The 23567-nt window shown below is 37.5% G+C and overlaps 3 protein-coding genes and 1 long non-coding RNA gene across 6 annotated transcripts; 2 read left to right on the forward strand and 2 right to left on the reverse strand.

Moving 5' to 3' along the window:
- Positions 1-5627: 5627 nt before the first annotated feature.
- Positions 5628-10813, forward strand: LOC145215082 (uncharacterized). The gene is made up of 3 exons (XR_013857200.1): positions 5628-6504; positions 8322-8446; positions 8525-10813. It is a non-coding gene; the product is annotated as an uncharacterized LOC145215082 (long non-coding RNA).
- A 4143-nt stretch (positions 10814-14956) lies between these two features.
- On the reverse strand, positions 14957-16761 carry LOC145214849 (ubiquitin-fold modifier-conjugating enzyme 1). Its single transcript, XM_080083457.1, has 4 exons — positions 16557-16761; positions 15914-16045; positions 15677-15844; positions 14957-15618 (listed from the first exon to the last, which is right to left on the reverse strand). The coding sequence occupies exons 1-4, from the start codon at positions 16677-16679 to the stop codon at positions 15538-15540; spliced, it is 504 nt and encodes a 167-aa protein (XP_079939583.1). The 5' UTR covers positions 16680-16761; the 3' UTR covers positions 14957-15537.
- Positions 16762-18631: 1870 nt separating this feature from the next.
- Positions 18632-19359, forward strand: LOC145214593 (mitochondrial import inner membrane translocase subunit Tim10-like). Its single transcript, XM_080083154.1, has 2 exons — positions 18632-18794; positions 18888-19359. Exons 1-2 carry the CDS (start codon positions 18724-18726, stop codon positions 19096-19098), a joined length of 282 nt encoding a protein of 93 aa, XP_079939280.1. The 5' UTR covers positions 18632-18723; the 3' UTR covers positions 19099-19359.
- On the reverse strand, positions 19355-23379 carry LOC145214589 (uncharacterized). 3 transcript variants are annotated; one of them, XM_080083150.1, is made up of 9 exons: positions 23183-23379; positions 22774-22873; positions 22556-22627; positions 22219-22341; positions 22007-22165; positions 21831-21946; positions 21653-21761; positions 21449-21574; positions 19355-20721 (listed from the first exon to the last, which is right to left on the reverse strand). In XM_080083150.1, the coding sequence occupies exons 1-9, from the start codon at positions 23281-23283 to the stop codon at positions 20686-20688; spliced, it is 942 nt and encodes a 313-aa protein (XP_079939276.1). In that variant the 5' UTR covers positions 23284-23379; the 3' UTR covers positions 19355-20685. The 3 variants fall into 3 exon arrangements, with proteins under 3 accessions (XP_079939276.1, XP_079939275.1, XP_079939277.1); XM_080083149.1 differs by having other exon boundaries at positions 19355-20841; XM_080083151.1 differs by lacking the exon at positions 22556-22627 and having other exon boundaries at positions 19355-20841; positions 23183-23378.
- Positions 23380-23567: the final 188 nt, after the last annotated feature.

Raw genomic sequence — 23567 nt, forward strand, 5'->3', positions numbered from 1 at the left:
ACCAATGTTGTTGACACTGAAAAGGCTTAAAGGCTGCTACAAACACCTCCATTACCTACCCTCAAAATGGGCTAAGCACCGAGAAATTGCGGCCTGCCCAGCCAAACCGTTTATCGGTCACGGCCGCTTAGCGATAACACCGTCAATATCAAGTTACCACATAAACTTTATAAGTAGAAAAAAAAACACGAAAAAGTGTAAAAAAGACTTTCTGTACTAAAGACTAGCCAGGGCACGTTAGGGGCTGTGTTGTGGATTGTATCATCAGGTAAGCAAACAGTGCAGCCTATTCGCCAGGTTGCAAACGGTGAGCATTTAGCATATCGAAGTACAGCTTAGATATTTGTTCTCAAGACTTCACGATGTTCTCAGGCGGAATATCAACGTTTGCAAATATAGCCTACTAACTACGAACAACTCGTATCGATTTCGTAAAGTAGAAATGCCATAAGAAACTTCAAAAACACTGCAGGCTCAGTTAAAAGATTAGCTGCGTAGAATTACTAACTGACCGTCGGCTATTCCAACGCAATATGTTTCTGTCCTGAACTCAGTGTTGTTCAAACTGAATAACTTTCTAAGCTAGGAGAATGTCCTTAGCGCTGTGGCGACAAACATAAGACTGCGCTGACCTTTCGTGCAAAGACAAGCAACTACTACGGACAGTGATTTCGCATTAACTGCGATGTTTAGATGAATATCTAGCGGAGTGACCAACCCCAGGAAAAAAGGCCTCGCCCTCGCCGAAGCCTCGCTGCATGAACAGGGCGAAAACGAGCCGGGTGCCGCGCGGTTACGGCAGATATTTTTTCCTCGTCGCGCCTCTCTCTCGCCTTTGCTACTGATTATTTCAGTGCGGGTTTAATTGTCGGCTCAATAGTTTCGTCTGGATAACAGTTCGCTCTGGATTGCAGACTTCTTTTACCAACAACAGTGCCCCATTTTTTTCTGTTTTTGCAAATGTAGCACACATTAACTTCGAAACTTTTTTGTTTTTAAATCATCTTGTAACAGAGTGAGGCTATATCACTTATTTGTACGCATTCACTTCAACACATGGTAATTTTAGGCCCAAACCCCAAAAGCACGTTTTTCGAAGTTTGCATCTTACCCATATATTTAAATTTGCTACATAAGTTTAAGGTGTAATGATTTACAAGTAAAGTGCCAAAATAATCAAATAATAAACATAACGTTAATGTGAAAAAATACTCACATAGGCTCAAATAGGTTATCCGTTATTCTCAGGGCATCTCGACATGCAAGGGCGGCTTTACGGTCATACCTGTCCCGCCTTAGTAATTCTAAACCCGCGTCAATACCAACCGATGACCAAGTCACAAAATGGAGGCCCCTGTACTGTCCGAAAAATTATGTAATTACCGATTATCACGGCACTTTACGGGCGTCGAATAATGAATTGGCATTTTGGGACTATGTGTGACCGTAATTGATTAGGAATTAGAAAGTTTTTGATCACGTGCGAATTTTGTAACACTCCTTTTGACCGGAATCGAAAAATCGATTCGGAAAACGTATAGGTAACGGGTTCGTATCGTGGGAACGATGTGGTATTGTTGGGTAACCAATAACCACACGATACATAAACGGTAACGATAATATGTTTTCTTTACATCAACGCTACATTGATTACAAGAGTGTTAAAAAATATACATATATTTATATTTGTTTTTTTTATCTAAAAATCACTTGTGGCGAATATAATATTGAAAAATCTATGTTTCAAATCATAACATCAACTTTAAATAAAAGTTTTGCAACATAATTTTTGGATAAATCCTTGACAAGAGCAACATGGCAATAAAACAACAACCTCGCGGCAGCTGACAAATTACAATTCATTTGCCGCTGTGATAATAATACGAAGAAGAGCCTAAACCACAACTAGAGTGGTTCTGTGTATGAAGTTTACACAAGCACCACCACAAAACCGTTACTGCATACCACTATGGGACAACCAACGAAGAAATACGGTTGAAACCGATTTGTCATGCGATATGGCTCAAGACATTCACCTTGATAAAACGCTTACCTTTGCCCACTGGATCTTAAGACACTGCCAGTAGATGCAGCCGGTATTCCGAGCTTATCAAAACGATTTTGTCCTGGTTAGGTGAAAAGGTGTAGCGATGTATATCGGGGTGCTTAATTTTGTATAAAAGTTCAATAGAATGTTTTATCAAATAGAGATTTTCTCTTGCTAAACGGCATGACGATGCGCGTGTTATGTTTTTTCGGATCACTAATATTCAATAAATGCCCGAGAAACTCGAAAATAATTGCCTCGGTCGGTTTTTTAAGTAACGCGCTATCAGGAAGTGCTGTACTTTCGCTTTCAGAACAAATAACCGATTTTAGCAAATCAGCAAGTGAGAAGGTACCTTTGCCGGCCGCTGTGAGTAAACGCGAGTTTCTCAAGTTTTTAGTATTTTGTTTGTTTTCTGAGCCTTTAATTCAGCCGAGAGTAGAAAGTTTGACAAATACGGACTCGGCAAAGGGCAAGCGTAGAGGCAATAGAGAAAATAGTTTCTAATGGTCGCTTCTCAATAAAGTTTGTTGTAACAGGAGGTGGATCACTTTTTTATCATCGATAATTGACAGAAAAAGCTCTAAAGTTTGTGAATTTGATCATCAACTATGTTGTCGCGTTGCATTAAACCCACGCACGGATAAAGGATGTAAACAACCACGTACTTTTAATGAAACAAAAATAGCGCAATTTGGTGTTACGACGGCGAAATTTTTTTTTACTATTATGCTTTGTGTAAATTGCATCATACATCGGCCAATTTTCTATGTAATTAGGAGCAGATAAGCGAAAGTAATGTATAGTTCAGGCTGTGCGTGTAGATTTTATCCAATGATCAGTTAAAGGATTAGGCGACCCTCGGTGCAAAAGGAAGACCCGGCGCTCCTAAAATTGGCTTTGCAGTTTGGCGGGTGACTATTTTGCTCTGGAACTTTGCTGGCATTTGAGTTTGTGGTTTGTGGTAAATCGACGAAGGCCATTAGGAGTTAATACCGACTCTTAGTTTGTTTTCCACTTGGTCAGCCAAGCACGTAGCTAGCTCGTGTTCTTGCTGACCCCTGACCCCATGCGCCGCTTTCTGTGGGGCTGACAAGTCTCCAAGGCGCCTTGTAGCAGCGGGATCCAAAAATAACTTTTCGACTGAAGCAACGCCAAAACGAGTCTAACAAAGTGTGACACTAAACGAAAATAATCGCAAAATGGCCGTGACCGTAAGTTCGAGGCTTAGGAAAAATGCAACAGATTCCAGCGGCGTTTGCACTTTCAAATGTTGTTCGGGACGTTGAATTCGCTCCATTTACAAGTGACAATGCACTTGTGGCAAGTCAGAATGGCGCTCTGCAATGTAACACAAACTGAAACGAACCCTCGCTGCATGAGGTGGTCGTGGGAACGAAGATAATTTTGATCTTCCATAACGTTGCAGGATGACACGACCCCTGTTATGCAGTAATACGTCTCGTCTCGAATCAACGTCAAATTGCTATTACTGGGGATTGGTAGAAGGTTGGCCGGACGTATTACCTTTAACGAAGCGTGTTGCCTTCTTGTCGGCCAATACCGAGGAATTGACAATAGCACTTATGGTCCAATGCGTCGTGCTGCGAAATCATAACCTTTTCATTATGCACCGCGACCGAGTAAATACAAATAACAATGCAGCGACGCCAGACGCATTTGTGCGACGTCTTCGCGGTCGCGAATGCGCGCATTGTCCTCGCCACCTTGTTAAGTAACCTAAAATTGTCGGCTCCAGGAAACGAATTCTGGATTTTTCTAAGGCGTCGTTGACATCGCCTGACGCGTGCTTCCGAGCCATTGAACGCTAACGCGCGCCATCGATTGTTTTTGCTCAACCGCAATCGCTTAAACGTGACTAACGACTGCCGATGGACGATGTTTATTCGACAACCGGGCCGATAAAGCTTAACCGAGCGTGTAAGCGCACACGAGCGACCCGGCCGGCGATTGCAATAAAGCAAAAGACAAATCTGTTTCCGTCCCGTCGCCTTGTGCTTTTCTGGGACGTTCGCTGCCCCGCGTGTCCAACGACGCGTTTCGCGTGTGCCCCATCAACTTGCCCTGACCCTGCTGACCGAACAACGAACCCAGTCTTATAACGCGCTTTGCGACGGGATCGCTGAAGCCACTTGTTCGGCAATGGTTTGACGCGGGTCGCGCTGGTTGATGACCCAAACTCGATAATTGGACTTCGATGGCCATCAATCACTCGCTTTTATAATACTTTGTGTGTAATGACAAGATTAACATTTACAGTTGAATGACGTCGATTCTGCGTCGAAGAAATGACGTCGAAGATTTAGTGCTTAGCGCATTACTAAAAGGAAAATATTCTTAACCCGGCGCACTGAATTATCGACAAAGAATATAATTCTGTTTCGACACAGTGCAATAAAAAAAACTTTTTCTCCTATAAATTCACCTTCAGGTTCGTATTTTTTGTCAAACTGGAGATTCAAGCCTTGTTACAAGCGAATTTTAAGATTTGTAATACGTTATGGATTCCAAATAATAAATAAAAGAGAACAAATGTTAGGTTTCAAAGCGTAAAAATTATCAAACCTTTCTTTTCGGTTTGAGTTTTGAAACGCTAAAAATGTATTTAGTAACTCCTTACACTCGTGTAATTTAAATTTGGCTTCGATTCTAGTACATTACAAATTTGTTTGGATTTTTTAAATAAAGCGTTGGTTTCTCATTGTGTCATTCGAATCGGACTTCAAGGGCATATTGGTCTCATTTAATGTCAGCTGTCATAAAAATTTCCAGAAACGCATAAAGACATGTCATAGCCAAACGAAAGTCCTACTTCGGAAACGGCTACGTTGACTCAAATATTGTTACTTTCACGTCCTTCTGGAAAAAGCATAAAATATTAACAGTCATCGCGAAGTAACAGTTATTGAAAAGCGAGACGGCATTGAATCAGTGCAAACCGCAATTTCAAGTTAAAAAAAACAGGTTTGCTTAAAACCCGCCATTTAGCCATCAACGCTGAGCACACGATTTGCCTGCAAAGATTTTATGGAGCAAAACCGTTGTCAGGGGACACTGATCAATAAACTTCATAAACTGATTCGGCAATTGGCGGTCGTTGATAGGCATGTCACTACAACTCGATTGCCGCATGTAGTTGTCCTGTTGAACGACTGCAGCAGTGTTGACCGGTTTAATCGATAGAGAGGATTGCATATCAAACGCCCGTCAATAATTTAGTCAATTGGGTTTGCTCAAGCCACGCGTCACTATCTAACCTGCGCTAGTCAGAGGGTTAACTGTATGATATAATGTGTGACACAAAATTGCATTTTCGATGAGTATTTATAAATTTATATTTAGCTGTTAAAAGCAAAGCGAAAAATTGGGTGGGAAACAACAATTGTGCGATTTCAAAATAAAGTATAATTTTGATGATAATAATCAAGCTAATGACGTGTAAAATATATCATTACTAAAGATTAAACGTATAAAATAGATCCTAGCAAACAAGCAAAAAAAACGTTGTGTGATATGAATTATTGGCTGGTGCAAACGAACACACAACATTACCTAGCCTTATGTCTTGTACTTAATTAATATTTTCAATTTTAATTCCGTTTAAACAAACGTTTCTACATATTACACAAACATTTCTAAAATAACCTTATGATTTTAAAGCATATACTTTCGCCACAAAAATAGCCTTTATCGAAAATTGATGTATACTTAGGTGCATGGGCGCCGGCAGAGTGCCCCCTCTTGCCCCTACGTGGCAGGGCCCATGCTTAGGTGTGTTAAATTAGAAAATTTTCTCGTGTTAAGGAATGCAAGGTTCATTATGTTGGGTGCACACTATACAGCTTTTTTCAAAAAAAGTCTTAACTCCACCAACAAAATGGACCACGATGCACAACAAGCTAACACAAACAAGCATAGAATTCTTTTTTAATCAGAACCATGTTCTAGTTTCAAATTGCACTAATGAAGTTCCACTTAACATAGGTTTAATAACAAAGTCATCTTAACTCCGAACTCGGTGACATGATTCGGTGTAACGAGATCCAACGGGAGTCTATCGTCACCCGCAGGTTTTGGGCTTGCGACATGGCCATCGTCACTTTCAAGTAACCTTTATCCAGGCTTTACATAATTAAACAAGCACCGCGTCTCTGCGTTCGCCACAGCCGTAATCTCGCTAAGTAAACCGTGAAACTTTCGTTTGTAAGGCAACGAATGGAATCATATTAATTCTGTCAAACGAAACTGACGCATTAATTCCCTTGTTGGCCATATGACAACGCTTTTAACTTTTCTGACAGCAAAAAACAGCGCGAAAAACCGTCACTGATCCAATGCGACACTACCTGCCATTTTGATTGCAGCAATACGCACAAGTTTACCTCATTTACCATCGTTTCGGAGCACGGCAACAAACGAACATGTCACCACTGACCGTAAGTAATTTCACCTGTCCACCAAGGTAAATAGCCTAAGTCTTTTGCTCTATCACCTGTCATCTGTAGGCCTGGCATCTTCTCTCCCGCACGCCTAAGGTGCGAAGCGTGAAATTTGTACGGCCGGGATGCGCCCGCAGCTAGATTACACCATTTTGTTTTTGTCGCCGCAACTTTGCATGCAGGTCATGGTGCTAAATTATACTTTGGCATATTTTTGTCGTTTTATTGTTTTGTAAATTTTAGACATGTACATATTTTGTATTGTAACATTTACCATTTTACGGTAAATTTTCAAAGGGAAATAGATAAAAAATAACTAAAAACACACAAAAGAAAACCATGTGGATGGGGCTATAAAATTATCAACATTGTTTTACTTTATCACTGGAAAGATATGGAGCGTATCACTAAGAAAGTGGCAAATTCTAGACAACATGTATGAAAACTGTTTGCCCTGAAGAAATGACATTTAATATTTTTGAGCAGTTTTTTCTTTTGTTTAATCAGTTGGTTTAACAAACTTAAAAAGTTTATTTGTCGGTGAATACGTTTTTTGCAAAGATGATTGTGGGCCGCACATTATGTGCTTGTATTATAATTCAAATGGTTGTAAATGCGCCACCTAGTACCGTAACGTAATTGGCAAAGACGCACTAATTGTATTTTGTTTGCGGACTTTGGATATATGGTGTAAAAAGTATAAACAAACGCAAGGATTTTAAACTTTGAATCGATATCGTATATAGATCCAAGAATTCTTTCTTCACGATACCGTTACCCAGAAACTAATTCTCAAAGGCAAGATCCCATCGCAAATGAAAAATGCCAAACACCGAAAAATATAACGATACAAGAACCTGGTTTCTTTACAAAAACACGCTTCCTTCGTTCAATAACGCACGACCTGTATAGGGAGATGTGATTGAAGTCATCTAAACGATTCATAGCCTGAAACTAAATTTATCTTGAGGTTGCATCGCTGAAGATGAGTAGAAATATTCCGATCCCCAATCGCTGGGTTAGCGGCCGACGTGGCCACAAAATCTGCTTTCTTTTATGCATGATGACGTCCTATTGACTTGACTATACGCACGCTTTTGTTTTTGGTGTTGTTTGAGGTGACGACAGTATACGTATGTTTCTATGACTCTTATACGTGATATTTTCAAGTGTATTCTCAAGTGTGTCTTTTAAGTACCTGCGAAGTTGTAACGTTTGCTAATATTAAAATAACTTGGCATTGCCTACCTATATAAGCATTGCCTACCTATTTCTTGGCATTGCCTACCTATATAAACGTACTTTAGACAATTGTTTCCTTTTGAAAGGAAATCAGTTTTGGGGGGTTGATTTAATTCCACAAAAAGATATCATCCTGTTGTGAAATAAGCTTGTACAAAAAAAAACTTCACAGAGTTCGCAAAATTAAGGTTAAAATGAACAAAAAATCGTATACCCTACTGTTTTGCGAAATTCCGCAAAGATTACGTAAATCTTTGCCGTAAGGGCCCCAACACCTGCATCAACTCTCAGGGGTGGTCTTTCTGTGAATCACTATCACGATAGCTAGTGCAATATAATCGCCTAATACCCCACATCGCCAGATCGTTACGAAAATCGAAACATTTTGAACACATCCTTGGTTGTTTCTATGGCTTGACGTTTTTGCCTTGGTCTTGCTCACATATACAATGGTTATAAATGAGATCTTATCGATTTAAATCGCTTCCTCTGTTTAACTAAACTAGCGATTTTGGTTGGTCATTAGGGACACCACTCAAAATTGTGGTTAGGTAACAGTTTGCTCGTTTTAGGAAACAACAAAAACATATCTCGAAACTGGAGTTTCTGAACTTATACGATTCAAGTACGGATTTAGCTTCAGTTCCGGTGCAGATTTCAGCTTTTGTATGGAGTTAAAACTGGAAAATTAGCAAAGGTTTAATTTACTTTTTATTCGAAGGTCGCCTTTGAAACAATATACTCATACATTAATATTTTTGGTTTTTCTTCGAAGGTGGAAAGCAGCAATAGCCGGAAGCCTGCACACCAAGCACGCGTTCCATCCAATATGAAGGACAAAAAGTAACAAACCGTGACCGCATGTAATCAATCATTCGTCAAACTACTCGCCCGGCTTGACACATGTCAAAACACCGCGCGTTTCTTCTTAACCGTCGCCCTGTTGCCGATAACAACAATCGCAAGCAGATCGGACTCGATATTTTCTCATCTCATGTCCGAGCGAACTTGGGGGCCCGAGCGCTCGGTAATAGCACCTGTATAACGCAGGGCATAGATCGCAACCGCATGCTGTTTGTTTTGGTTGTACAGGATTGGATTGGCGTGACCGCATCCTTTGCGCCTCTTGAACTGTAATATCTGTACTCATAGCGATCGATAGCAGCAGCAATATTTCTAATATGAAGCATTAAACGCCCGTCCGATTTGTGAGCGCTAAAAAATGCCACCAGTTCCGTTCAGCACTGCTGTCCAGCTTATCATGGTACCACCGTAAACTCACCTATAACCTTGGCGACCCTCGAAGTTGCCCGACAAGGGTGGATCGGAAGAAGTTTCAGCTGCATCACAAGCCTGCCCGCATTCCAGCACCGTCGCAAAACCTAAATTGCGATGATGTTTATCGATATGAGCGGGGATTAACAGTGTATGTGACGAACATCCTCTGAATCAGTGCTCGCACCTGGACTGCAGCACGTCTCGTAAACGCAATTAAAAATGTGTCCGCTGGGTGAAAAAAGTTGTCAACTACGAGTAATCGAGCAATCAGATGTTTGCAGTCTGGGAGTAACTAACAGATTCTTCGACAAAGACCGAAAATCAATTGCGATTTGAGTTGGGTCAATTGCGCAGATCATTATCGTTTTTTGGCGTTGTACTGTTGTTTTGTAGCGGGTGTGGCATGGTCCTATACAGGAACAAATATATTTTGTATCATTTTTGTCCTGTGGTTCCAAAGGTAAATAGCATTGTATAAAATTTTGGCGAAAACCAATCAAGTTGTGACAATACAATCGCTTTATTTTCTGGTAATTTAGTGTCAGACAAAAACGAAAATGATATGTACTCTTTTTGTTTTCGAAAGTACTTAAAGACTCAAAAAGGATTTCCAGCAAAACTCTACCAAAAAAACAAAAACGAGACAAAACGCTGAGCGTAACAATATGGAAGCAAATTGCACCATTGGGGAGCAATCGAGAGCAAATTTATGTTTTGCGAAGACTGAGAAGAACGGGAGCAGAGGAAGGAGGGACAAGGACTCGAGAAGGCGATCGGTGACGCCCGCTGCGCTGTGGTTGTACCGTATGGGCCGGAACAGTTGCCGTGAAATCGGGATGGGATTCACCGCGTGTCACTTGTTCCCCTCCACCCAGCCTCCCCTGCGCAGCGACTTAACAGGCGCATCTGCTCGCCGAATTCGTCTGTTTGATGTCTTGAACGTCGCGTTACACGCACCGTGTGCAGTGTCTTCCACCGACGAGTTCTCGTTGTTGTCAACAGCACAGCAATACACAGAACAAACGATACACGGAGGTGGAAATGTCCTTGACCCGGTCAATCACTGCGTCACATCCCAACGATATATGTGGGGAGCTCGTTACATTCTCTCTGCATGTTGGGCTGTAACGAGCAGATCTTGCAAGTCCTCAACACGTAAAACGGCAATAACAACGTACCTTTGGGATTAATGCCCCTGTGTAGGTCGACTGTGTTCAATGTTCATTATCTCTGCCGTTTGTGGGTCCAGTCCGGAGGCGGTGGACTATAGGGAGGGGCTGATTAAATGCGAATCGGAAAATCGGTTCTCCTCGCTTGAGATTAGAAACGGTAAAATCCGGTTGGGGGCACGAGCAAAGGATCCAATTAATCTGGCTTAATAAAATTGCGTTCACAAAACTGTCTGGGCATATTGGCTAGCATTAAAATAAGCCGAAATATGTACTTTTCCTGAATTAATTTTAGTAGCGTTAAAGGCGTACGCCTGGCATGGTGGGTTTTGAAACACTGACCATTTCCTGCTGCAAGGAACTTGTGACGATTGATGTTTTGGTGATTTAGCGCCTCTTTTTCGATTTCCCGGAGTCAAATCAAAACATTCTTCCTATGGTCATTTAATTATTGATCCTCAGAAAGACGGTTATAGGAACAATGTTTATAATTTCGTATAATTTAGCACGGCATCGAGAAAAATCTGCACAATTGGACTTTGAGAACAAAAGAAAAGACGAAGGAAATGAAATTTAATTCAAATTCGCTGCAGCTTTGATTAATGTGTTTTGAATTAGTGTGCATGCAATGTTGCAATATTTGTTGTAAAAACTTGAATGGGTGTCTACATAATGTCGTTCGTAAACTTGTGGAAAATGATACAAATTAACGTTAGAACAGCCTCAACACAAACCTGTGGACAATTTTCGTTTTAACAACGGTTTATAAGATGTTACTAAAACAGCCAATTAAAAACGTTGTTTAACCGACATTTGTAAGTTTTTAGAACCAAAAAAATCGAAGTTTTAAACAAACAAAGTTTTTATTTTGAATAAAAAAGTTTTTTCAAACAAAAACAGAACTGGGAGTTTACACTCTTTGCCCGCGGTTTTAGAAACGTTACCGCCAACGCTTTTAAAGTATTCAAAAAAATCCATTACGAAAATTCGCAACGTCAAATTGTTTGCTGGGTTGTTACTAGAGATGTACCGAATATTCGGTTTGCCGAATTTATTCGGCCGAATCGATCATTTTTGCAAAGATTCGGTTTCGGCCGAATAATTTGTTGCGATTCGGCCAAACCGAATCTTTTACGAACACAAATTTAAAGCGTTAAACGTGTCGTTTCTGCTTATTAAGGTCCACGCAATCTTTCAAAAGCCCAAACATAACGAAAATTGCGTCAATGTTTATCTTTTTCAACACATTATCGTTTTTCCCAAGGTAGTCAAAAAAATTAGTAATTCATTGGCAGGTTGCTAATCATGCTTAAGGCAATTTTAAACCCCACAGAAGTGAAATAAGGACGAAACACAACTATTTTGCACTGGCTGCCTGGTAGATAAACATTTTTTTCACGTCAAACGCGTAGCGTACGACTTCGCGTGACGTCATAAATGATTCGGTTGAACCGCCGAATATTCGGTTTTGGCCGATTCGAAATTTAGCCGATTCGGTACATCACTAGTTGTTACTATGCAACAAAATTCCTCAGACCCGCTCGATTTCCTAACCGCGGTCACATATCTTTTGCTCCACCTACTGCCTAAAAGTTTAAATTTTGCAATGACTTAAAACATTTGCTGTCTCTTCTATGTATTTGTTTCAGGACTAGACATAACTGTGACGGAAAAATGTTATTATTTGTTCTACGTACTATAATCGAGAAGTATGTCTGAATACGATCACTTTACATGGCGATAAACGTTAGCCTAGCCTATTTCGGTTTAGGTATCGTTCGGTTAATTTTGTTTGAAACATAAAACAAGGGACAGGTTAGAGTTGACTCAGACAAACCATTCTCTTTAAGCGGTATCTAGAATCTGGTTTTGTTTCGGTTTATTATTATTAAGTAGGCCTATGCCTACATCGTCAAAAAGGGTTTGCAATTCTCAAAAGTTTGCAACTGACTATTACAATAAACATTAAACACTTTTGCATGTTGTATGTAAGCTAATGTAGTCCATGTCTGTGAGTACATTAGTAATGTATACCAACAACACTATGGTAGGGTTGCCATATTTGATGATACAAAATCCCTGACAAATTTATCTCAGTTGCGTTAACTATTTTGCGATCCAAACACTTCTATTACCTAATAAATTAGGAATATTCGAAAGTCACACGGACGGCGACACAAGAAAACGTTAGAAACGATACTCTAATCCAGTGGTTCTAAATCTTTTTGCCTGGGCGAACCCTTTTAGATGCTGTAAGCTAGTTGCGGACCCCTTTGAAGGCTTAGGCATTTTTTTTACCAATAAATGGTATAAAATAGCAACCACGTTTTGCCAGGACCAAAATACCAATTCTTTTGTTGGGTTGGCACATGACATCGGGATTTAGCAAGAAAGACCCATTGCATTGTGACGTGACGTTGTTTGCCACTAACAATTTGAGTCTGTTACATCACAATGGGGTTAAATGTCACAGTGTATTTCGGTTTGTCGCCTATGAAGAACGTTTTCAAACAAGTTCCACGCTATTTTGAAACGCCGAAGCGTTTTTTTTTTAATTTGTGAATTAACAATCGCCTTTGCGCGAATTAAGAAGTTGTCGTGGACCCTCTGAAAACGCTTTGGGGACCCCGTTTGAGAACCACTGCTCCAACTCTTGTCAATTAACTTTCTGCGTTTATGTCTCACGACATCCGACTTTTCGTCGTTAGTTACTTTCTTGCAAATTAGGTATACTTGGTAAACTATTTCCGTCAGCATTGAAAGCAAATGAAACTTCCCACGTTCCCACGTAGCATTGAATGCTGCGTTTTCTTCTGATTCAGACGCGGATTATTATTTCTGTATTTAACTTTGAGATTGTTAGAGAACTAGTAACAAACAGGTATTGTAACGCGCGCACACACACTCAGGGTTTTTTTAAGGTTTGGTTTGGGTGACCGCTAAGTAGTTTTAAGAGACCGCAAGTGTTTCATTTAAATACCAAAAACTGTAGTTGCAGTTGCAAGTCCAAATTTTGGGAAACCGCTGGAGAAATTTACCTCAAAAAAACACCTCAAAAAAACACTGCACACACTGCAAAACGAAATAGTAACCTTGTGCGTTAACCTGCGCGCCGCCAGTTTACGTGTTAACGTTTCATGGTATAGAGCAGTGGTTCTCAAACTTTTTTATTGTCGGAGCCAAATTGTATTTTTTAAGTGTGCAGGGAGCCGCAAAAAAACGAAACCTTAAGAAAATCACTAAAGAAGATGACTTTGAAAGCTAAAATAGTAATGTTTGGTGGTTTTCTGAGGTCTGGTGCGAGCCGCAAAATAAGTAGTTGGGAGCCGCATGTGGCCCCGAAAACCGAGTTTGAGAACCACTGGTATAGAGTCTATCTATACTATAGACCAGGGGTTCGCAAATAGTGGGTCGCGACCCAAATTTGGGTCGCGAGACCTTCCGGGCTGGGTCGCGAAATATTTTAAATTTCTCATGAATAGAAGTATCGCATCTACAGTATTAATCAACTTGGGCTTTTTTCAACCTTTTGATTATTATTGCATTGTTTCATAAGACTACGTAACTGTCACAGTATTATGTAACAATGCAATAAGCTAAGCGCACTTGTGCAAACAGACATGCGTTTTCTGCACTATCTTATATTTAAAGCAAATACAGATCAAGACTAGAAGTAGAGGACTATCTTCGGCTTGTCGTCTCTCAAATTAAACCTCGAATTGATTTGCTGTGTTCTCAACACAGAGCCCACAGTTCTTATTTGTTGGAATAAATACGTTCGTTTACCTACTGTTTTATGAGAAAACAGCAACTGACAATAGTATTTTTCACAAACCTACATGCTAACAAAGTGCTTGGGTCGCGAGAATTTAGAGCAATTTTTTTAGGGTCGCGCCAAAAAGTTTTAATTCCGGACTTTAAGTGCATTTTAACATTTCTCCCTGACGCAGATTAAAACACTAAATTCCCTGACATGTCAGGGAAAATCCTGACGTATGGCAACCCTACACTATGGTCAATGTGAATGGTTTTGTACTTTTGTTGTAATTCGCACATGGAAATCATAGTGTCCTTGTACAAGGGAAATACCCCGAACGGTTTGCAAGTGGGGTTGGATTTTACAAATCTGTAAAAATAAAATAAAATTGTTAGCGATATGAAGCGTCAAAGTCAGCCCAGCCTCTATATTTGTCATTGTCTGAAATGCCTAAAAATACCTTACAGTTAGGTAAATAGGTTTCAGTTGAATTAGTGTGTAAACATATGCTTTTGGGGTCGGTTGTTAAGCTCCTTTCTTATTTCTGGGTAAATATTTTTATATTTTATTATGTTACTGCAAAATCTACAAATATATTTTATTTTAGGAATTTCCATTAAATATTGTTACTCTGATATCAAACAACAAGCTGGTGAATGTGATTTACTCTGTAGGTACTTTTATGTTGAGTTAAACGAGTTTATTTTGTTGTCAATAATGGGAGATGACAGGCCTTTTGTCAAGGAGCGTGCATTAGACATTGACACCAGCAGAGCATGTTGGAGGATACGTTACGAACTAAAACAATGCTTCCTGAATAGTGATTGCATCAAAGTGGAAAATCGATCAGCGAAGGAGTGCATGACAGATCCAAGTGCCAATGTTCCAACACATTGCCGCAACTTACAGTTTTCTTATCAACAATGTAGGCGGTCAATGTTAGACATGCGAACACGCTTTCGTGGTCTTAAAGGAGACTCTGGCTGACTTTCTTTAGAAACTATTTACTGTTGCATCTTTATTGACCCATTGTATTTCCCGACATGTTCAGTCGTAAATAAATATCTTCTCCCATAATTTAAAAACCACATTTCAATGTTATACAGGTTCAAAACACAATACTTTTTTTAAAGCAACCCCACAGAGTACTAATTATCTGCAGCATAGAGAAAGTACTTTGGACCAAAAGTTCAATTAAATGAATATCTTGGACCAGTGAGGATAAAGAAAGCATCCACAACAAGCATATTGGATTGAAATACATTCATTCAATATATAATTTCAAGGAGTGATATCAAACGACTGACAGCTGACAATAAATAGGTAATAGCTTAGGAAAGCTTTTTTATGAACTGAATATTCAATATTATCTGCAACCATTTCCAGTTTATCACCAAATAAAATTAAGGTCCTGTGGGCCACCAAAAAAGTCATCGTGGGCCACCAGTTGAGAACCACTAGAATAAACAAACAAGCACTTTTGACAATATATACACAATCTCTTTGATAAAACAACTGTAAAACACCACAATTATCCTAGTCTTTGTGGTCACGGTCTTCACCTAACGTTTTTCTTAAAAAGTGTCAGGAGTCTTTCTCATCACTGTGTTTGACCAAACCCTTCTCAATCAAGTCAGGTATTTCAACAGCTAACCAGGGACCAAGCTAAATTAACATTTGTGTTAGGTGTTAATAATGCAACATTGTTTATGTTTTTGCTTACCCCTAAAGCCATAGCATGGGCAATACCAAACTTAGGGACATTTCTTGCCCAAAGTGGCTTGAAGTGATCAGTGAGACAAATTTTACCACCCCGATACATTTTCGCTGTTTTTCCATCCAATTCTGGGATTGCGATCTCTGGTGCTGTTGTAGGATATGTCACAGGTATCTGAAGCCATTAGACATGTAAACTCATAAATAAAAATTAAGCACTATGGAAAACGGTTTATCAACATACATCAAATTCGATTTTAAATTCATATTTCTTGAGGTCCATGATATACCAACACTTTCCAAACCATCTTGTCCCTTCTTTATTTGATTCCAATCGAAACCAATCATTATCATTATCTTTGTTGTTCTTGACATACTGAACACAAAAACAAGTCATTATATTTATCACTTGGTTTCTATTACAAACTTGGTGAGACAAGGTGGGTGCAGTAGGGAATTGATTCCCAGAAGCCCAGAACAATGGTTCAGCTAGGAGGAGTTGTATATGAGGAGGTTTTTGTATGGTATTGCGTGTTTAGGTTTATTTTCTTTTTGATTCTTTTTTAATCGCAGTAAGTAGAACATCACCAGGATATGCCAAAAATTTAAAAAGGCTAATTTGGGCCTGAGTAGTCATGGCAGCTTTGCTGAGTTGTTTTTTGGTTTTGAGATATTGGTGACCTCAATTTAATTTGACTAAGCAAGTTCTGCAAAGTTAAAGTAAAATTGATTGACAGGACAATCATCCAATCTGTATGTCTTCCTATTTTAAAGAAAAGCAATGCAAAAACGGTACTTAACAAACTACCTATCTTTATATTAACAAAATATAGCTTATTAGAGTCTAAGACTTAAACAACCAAATTCGTTAAAACTCGTGTACTTACAACGATCAATGCTTGGTATTCTTCCTTCAATCTATCAACCCAAGAAGTACGATCGCGAGGTCCACACTTTGTTTTTAAAAGTGGGATGTTTGAAAGCGTTTTCCTTGTGGCATCGTCAACCATATTTATTCCTTGAGCAAACACTAAAAGTCGTAAAAAATTACCTTCTGATAATTGTATCGTGGACGTAAAACAGCTGATTGAACACAGCAGTCGGATACAAAACATATCCGGACCAGTTCTAACCTTTTTAAATATTTACAAGTAAATGTTTTTTGACAAGAAGTGACAATAAATGTTAAAAAATATATTACAAAAATTAAGTTAAAAAAGATTTTTAACAAATAAACCAAAATAAGAAAAAACACACGCAGATGTTTGCACTTATGGATGAAAAAGATCCGGATAAAATAGTTGATGAAATATATCGAAACATGTGTGTGGGGGAATATGGTAATAATTTCAAACCGCTTCAATTTGTAAAAGTTTAGTTTTTGTTTGTTGCACGGTCTTGCTTTTTGGGTATTCAATTGTCTTTTTTTTATTATATATTACGGTTGTTCTTTATTTGTAAAATACACTTTCTTACGTTTTTACGGTAGCTAATGACGTATTGAGTGAAATATTGGCATTAAAAGTTTTTGTTGTTATATACGTCATGTAAAAGCGCATTAAGGCTCAATTTAGATAAAATATGCATTGTTTTAGGGGTTGATTATATTTTTTTATGTTGGGTGCCTTTTTAATTGTATCCTTAACTATGTTTAGGGTGCATATAAAAATACAGGATTGTATTATTATTAGGCTTGGTGCACTGCACCGTTATAACACTTGGTTTATTTACCCTTATGGTGCTTGTTGCACGTTTATGCCACTTGGCACACCAGACACTAAACAAATAATAATCAAAATTACGTTTGTCCTATTAGGTAATGATGTTTTTAGCCCAATGTTTTGCATTTAACATAACATCCAACTTATGTACTGGAAACTAACTATGTTGTAGTAAACACAGCTGACATCACATTCATGTGACTGAGGCATAAATCTAGGTAAATCCATAAAAACGATGACATGGTTAAAGCATAAAACTAAAGCTAAATTCGTGCTTCCAGCAAGTCACAGTACTACTTGGAATAATTTATTTGTTTTACTCCAAAGAAAGCGATTCCCAAATTGTGTTTGTTTGTGTTTTTGGTAATTTAGTGAATAAACTTTTCATCATATTGATAACAAAAATTAATGAAATAAAAGCAAATGTGAAATTAATATTTGGTGAAACAGTGGCACATTTTGCTTTTACTTTGTAACATTTTGATTTTAGGTTTATATATACATAAATTAGTTGGCTCACTGTATTAAACTCAGCAGTACAGGGGAATCTAATTGATGGTATATCACACTTGTCAAACTTCTTGATGCAAATATCCATATTTTTTTCATAGCAAATGATAAGTTACAGTTAAAATTCACAATCCCAATGCCATTAAATGGAACTTTTTCTCAACTGGTATGCATATAACTGGATTCAGTATCTTCTTGACAGTGTTTGACCACATATGCTCATATCATAAAATGCATAGTTAACAACATGTCATGCAACCAAGCTTTAACAAATAATGGCACATGCCGGACCCAATGCAAATAACATAAAAATACATAGGTTTTGTGCAATGATAGTTTGCTGAATGTCACTCTTCTAGTCATGGTTGTGGATGCTATTAAAATTCTCTTACGTACTCAAACATTGTCCAAGCAAAATTGCCACCAGCATACACATTATAACAGTCATCTTTAACCTCGCTCATCTTTGAAAGCAAGCCTTTGTGTTGCATTTGCTCAATTTATTTTATTCTGTAAAATTAGCTAAATTCAAAGTCACTGAATATATCATGACTTTATGATATTTGATAAACAAACTATACAATCCTGCTTGTAGTGTATGACAGTACTACTACAGAATCACATAAATAATGTGGACTGACATTACACATAATTTGACTGATTTTTGGTACACAGAAGACCCACAATACACTTAAATTTCATTTTATCTTGTCTTTAGTTTTTGATTGTTTTACCACATAGTGTTTTTTTTTTGAAGAATTAGATACATAAATTGATGTAAAATTATAGTAGTTAATATATTTGTAACAAAAACAAAACAATCATGGATCCAATGCAAGCACAAAAGCTTGCAGCGGAGTTGGAGGTTGAAATGATGGCAGATATGTACAACAGGTAAATAAAATTGCAACCTCTGTTGAATGAACAAACAAACACCGGTGACAACAAGATGTGCAAAATCATAAATCTGTTTTGTTTTTGCATTAGAATGACTGCCAGTTGCCACAAAAAGTGTATCAGCACGAAGTACAATGAAGGAGACCTTGAAAAGGGCGAAGCAGTTTGCATTGACCGATGCGTGGCAAAATACTTGGACATTCATGAACAAATTGGAAAAAAACTTACACAAATATCACAAGCTGATGAAGAAGCAATTAACAAAATGACTAATGCCCCTGCAGTTGCACCGACGCCATGAATGTACACACTTGCTGATTTAGGTAATTTCTTCATATAAATCCCAATGTTAAAACAAGTCCATGGATACAAGTGCTTGCAAACTGGAAATGATATCAAACTGCTGTGACACTTGGGATTCTCAACTTCAAATCTTTGCAGTAATGTACTTGTATAATCTGAGCAGTAATCACTGCTTTTTTAGGCTTCTTGTTTTAAGTTTTTCCCAACAGAAAAACTACACAATAAATGTGGTAACTACAATAAAACAATGCACACCGAACTGTCACAACTTTTTTGACATATGTATAACACACAACTACTGTACCAGTCCTCAACAACACAACGACGAAGTTGCAAATATCAACAAATATATTTTGGAAGGGATTTTAAATTTTTTACTAAGCACTTTAAAAGCAGAAGACATTTCCAGGATTTTGTAAAGTTGTTGTATTTTGTAAATACCACAAGTGCTGATGTTTCTTCAGTTTTAAATAGCTTAGCCCCTTTTTCATGTTTTGGAACAGGGATCTCCCAAATATTAGTTAATTTTAGTGACTTGCCAGGAGCATACAAACAAAAACAAATGGTTGCTTGCCAAAAGCATACAGACAGTTATTAAAATGGGGACCCAAAATAAGCTAAGCCTCAACCATATATCCCTAATTTGTATACATTTGTATATTTAAACAAAATAATTTTTTTGTGCATTAGAGATCTATAACAAAAATTTTGGAGACCCATGTTTTAGACCAGTGGTTCCCAACCGTGGAGGAATTTTATGATTTCGGGGAGGAATTTATAAAAACTGTAAAAAAATTACATTGAAAATGTTACAGAACATTTGTAAAGGATTCTAAAATGGACATCCCTGATTATAAAGTCTATTTCAAATTGCTATATTTTTTTATGTTATATTTGTTTTTCGTCCTTATGGGGAGGAATGAATAGTTCGAAAATGGGCAAAGGGAGGAATGTGGCAAAAAGGTTGGGAACCACTGTTTTAGACTGTACACAAGCAAATCAGGCAAGACACTCTGATTTTCAATGTTACTTCAATCAAGCAATAATAATACCATAAATTGGCACATAAAAAGCACAGTGTTATTAAGTTGTGGTTTAGTCCACTAACACAAACAGCTAATGCACGCTGCCCAAGTGGTAGATACAATGTACAGAAAAATCTTAAGATGTTTGTAAAATTGCAAATATGGATTTAATGAAGGTATACTGTCAAGGAGAGGCTGTTGAAATGAAGACAAAAAATTTGAAACAAGTGTAATTTTGCTGGCCCAATATTTTGTCATGGCAAGATGTTTATGGGGTGTAAAGGTACATGTGCTTCTAGGTTGTCCAAAATGCATATTAGGTAAAATCAGGTAGTGGAAAGACACAATTGGTAGTAGAAGGGGTGTTTAGTTGAGCCAAACAGCACTACTGCTTTTTTTTTACAATACATGCTACTAAAATCTAATTAATGCATTTAAATTTTGGTACACAAATGATCAGTTTAGTGCTAAGGATTTTGCAGTGAACTGCTGGAGTTATTTTATACAAGACACATGAGTAAAACATTGCAAACGTCAGAATGTTTGGCGGAAATTGCGATTCATTTCTGCTTGTCCATTTCATCCAGAACAGAACCCTATGTTAAAATAAGTTAGTCACACAGAAATACACAAACCACAAAATTAAAAGTTAACATAAATGTGTGTTAATATCCATTTCTATTTTCCCGTTCTTCCCATTTTTGAAGTATGATGTCCTGTTAGATACAAACAGATATGTGAAAATCTTGTCTTTGTAATTGATCCTTTGTGCAAACATTTCCAGACTTTACTTTCTATAGGATTAAATTCTTGCATACACAACACCTAAGATATCTTTTGTTAAATCACACATTCTGACAGGATTCTAAAGAATAAATTTTCATTACAGTTACTATTACAAAACATACATACTATAATCTAACTATGTTTACTTCAAACTGATACATGTATTTCTTGATTTTAATACCTCTGTAATTATATTTTTAACTGATGTATTTTCTCAAACTGTAATGAGAAAACTTTGCAGCTAAACTTGACTTAAATCCTACATAACACTGCAGTAACATTTACTTTCCCTGCACCTGTGAAACTTTTATTCTGCACTGTTTTTGAAAGCTGAGAAGGTACTTTTAAACCTGATCTAATGCACATCACTTCTAATTGTTCTCTTTTCTTTTGCTCATTAAGGATCACAGTTCTTCTCTAAAAATCACCAATTAGTTGACAAATGTGCCTCATTTCATATTTGCAAATGTTTTAGACAGAAAAATGTTTGATCAATAATAGTAAAGAAAATTTTGTGCACTTGATTTAAAAACAAACCTGTTGATGAAGTTGTATCTGCATTTTTCTTCCAATTCCCTGTAGATCATTAATAGCCTTCTCCTTAAGACGCAATTGCAAAACTTTGTCTTCAAGCATAGCTTCAAGTTTTTCACAATTTTCGCACTGAAAAAGAAGCAGCAAACAACTAGGGTAACACAACCTTTTAAAAGGATGATTTCTGTACTTTTATGAACATCCCACCTGTTTTGACTTCACTTGGATATGTTTTAATTTCTGTTGCAAATCCCTTGCCTCTTGGGCTTGCTTCACCAAATCCTTCTTTAGTTCTTCCAACTGATGTTGTCGTTCCCTAAAATCACAATTCCAGTTGACTTTATGCGCTGTGTGATAAATATGCTTTAAGCCAAACAATACAAACATTGAATTTTTTCCCAATGTCTCTGCCATTCTTTGTTTTAAAACAGCAAGCCTATCATCTTTTTCTTTAAGTTCCTTATTCTTGGACTCTGTGAGATCTTTTATGTGTTTTTCATGCTGTGAAGGCGATGAATTGTTTTAAGACACCATGCAAAAAAACTAAAAAAATGTACTAACATCCATGGTAATGGTTTTAATTTTTGCTTCCCAGTGAGCCTTCATTGCTTCTAGTTCCATTCGGAGGTCTTTATTCGTCTGAAGTGAGAGTTCCAATTCATTTTTAGTTTCATCATGTTCTTTTTTGCAATTGGAGAGGTTTGCCTCAAATTCTTGTGTCTAAAAATGCTAAATTGTTAGAATTGTGTTATTACATTTTTTGCTTCCATTACCTTTGATTTTAGACATGATTGAAGTTCTTGGCAATTTTCTGTCTTTTCTTTTAATTGTAACCTAAGTTGGGCTATTAATTTTTCCAGGCCAGTGATCTGATCATGCAACTTTTTTTCTTTTTCCTGAAATAAACAGGTAAAATATTGTATTTAGTAACAACACAAAACATATTCTTTGTACAATAATAATATAACAAGTTTGTTGCTTTGAACAAACAGAAAATGCCAATTAAGAATTTCAATCTATCGACAAGAATGAAAACAGCATGCAGGGTTTGTGAAAGCTAACAAAACAAAAGCAGTGTTAATAACAATCTTGTGTTTAAAAGCACAGCACCTTGAAAGCAAGCAACTTGTTCCTCAACATTTCTTTTTCTTGATGTTGTGAATCCAATATGGATTTCATAGTCTGTTATATTGTGGAAAGATAAACTACCAATGTTTTTAAATAACATAAAAGCTGTCTGTATTTTATAACCTCAAGCAAATCAAAACATATGACACACAAAGCAACAGAAAAAATCACACAAACCAAAAGCAAATAAAGATGCATACTTGGAATTCCTTTTCTTTGGCATAATCTCTGACATGATTTGTTGCAGATGGAATAGGAACATTGGTTTGAATTTGATTGATTGTCAACGCTGGATCATTTCTAATCAATAAACGTAAGTATAAACAAAAACAGCAATAATCATAAACTTTTATTTAGTTTAAGCTTGTTTCTGACTATAGTTTGTAAAAAAGGGTATTTGCACACTAAAATCTGGGCTACGTACACCTGAAACATGACCTGGACAGTAAACTGCTGTTTGTAGGATATTTAAAACTTAAATCACTTTTTTCACACACAAAAAGCATAAGAAATACAATCAAAAACACAAAATAAAATAATTGTTACAATCCAAACACATTCGTCATAAAAAACATATGTGTGTGTACTGAAATTGTCGTTGTGCACTACCTTGATGGTGAAGTTGGTGTGCTACCTTGGCTAAAACGAAGTGCCCCAAGAGCCCGCATGCTGCTGCTTTTAGCTCTTGGTGTTCTAGGAGTTTTTGACATTTTGCACGTAAGCAATTTCTATTTAAAGATGACTTTAACAACCATAGACGGACAATGTTTTAACACTTTAACAACTTCCTTTAGACAAAAACTCAAACACGATTCGACTCTCAAAGCAGATAAACATTTGCAAGTGCGCCACCACCGAAGCTGGTGGTTAAAATGAAAAGGTTTAGAAACAGGGGGACAATCAGAAAAATGTGTAAAGAAAAACTTTTAATTTCTGTCATTGAATTTTTTTTATTTGAAAGAAAAATCTTTTAAATTACACCAACAACTTTGCC

The sequence above is a fragment of the Phallusia mammillata genome, chromosome 2 (genome assembly GCF_965637545.1).
Source record: "Phallusia mammillata chromosome 2, kaPhaMamm4.hap1.1, whole genome shotgun sequence".
In the NCBI taxonomy this organism is placed as follows: Eukaryota; Metazoa; Chordata; class Ascidiacea; order Phlebobranchia; family Ascidiidae; genus Phallusia; species Phallusia mammillata.

Bases quoted from the DNA above. Each gene is read 5' to 3' on its own strand.
- LOC145214849 (XM_080083457.1), bottom strand. From the start codon at position 16,679: ATGGTTGACGATGCCACAAGGAAAACGCTTTCAAACATCCCACTTTTA. The intron at 16,046-16,556 runs GTAAGTACACGA...TTTTGTGTTCAG, and splicing joins AATACCAAGCATTGATCGTT to TATGTCAAGAACAACAAAGA. The intron at 15,619-15,676 runs GTAAGCAAAAAC...ATGTTAATTTAG, and splicing joins CCCATGCTATGGCTTTAGGG to CTTGGTCCCTGGTTAGCTGT.
- LOC145214593 (XM_080083154.1), top strand. From the start codon at position 18,724: ATGGATCCAATGCAAGCACAAAAGCTTGCAGCGGAGTTGGAGGTTGAA. The intron at 18,795-18,887 runs GTAAATAAAATT...TTTTTGCATTAG, and splicing joins ATGGCAGATATGTACAACAG to AATGACTGCCAGTTGCCACA.
- LOC145214589 (XM_080083149.1), bottom strand. From the start codon at position 23,283: ATGTCAAAAACTCCTAGAACACCAAGAGCTAAAAGCAGCAGCATGCGG. The intron at 22,166-22,218 runs GTAATGGAAGCA...TAGCATTTTTAG, and splicing joins AATCATGTCTAAAATCAAAG to ACACAAGAATTTGAGGCAAA. The intron at 21,575-21,652 runs GTGGGATGTTCA...CTTCTTTTTCAG, and splicing joins TCCAAGTGAAGTCAAAACAG to TGCGAAAATTGTGAAAAACT.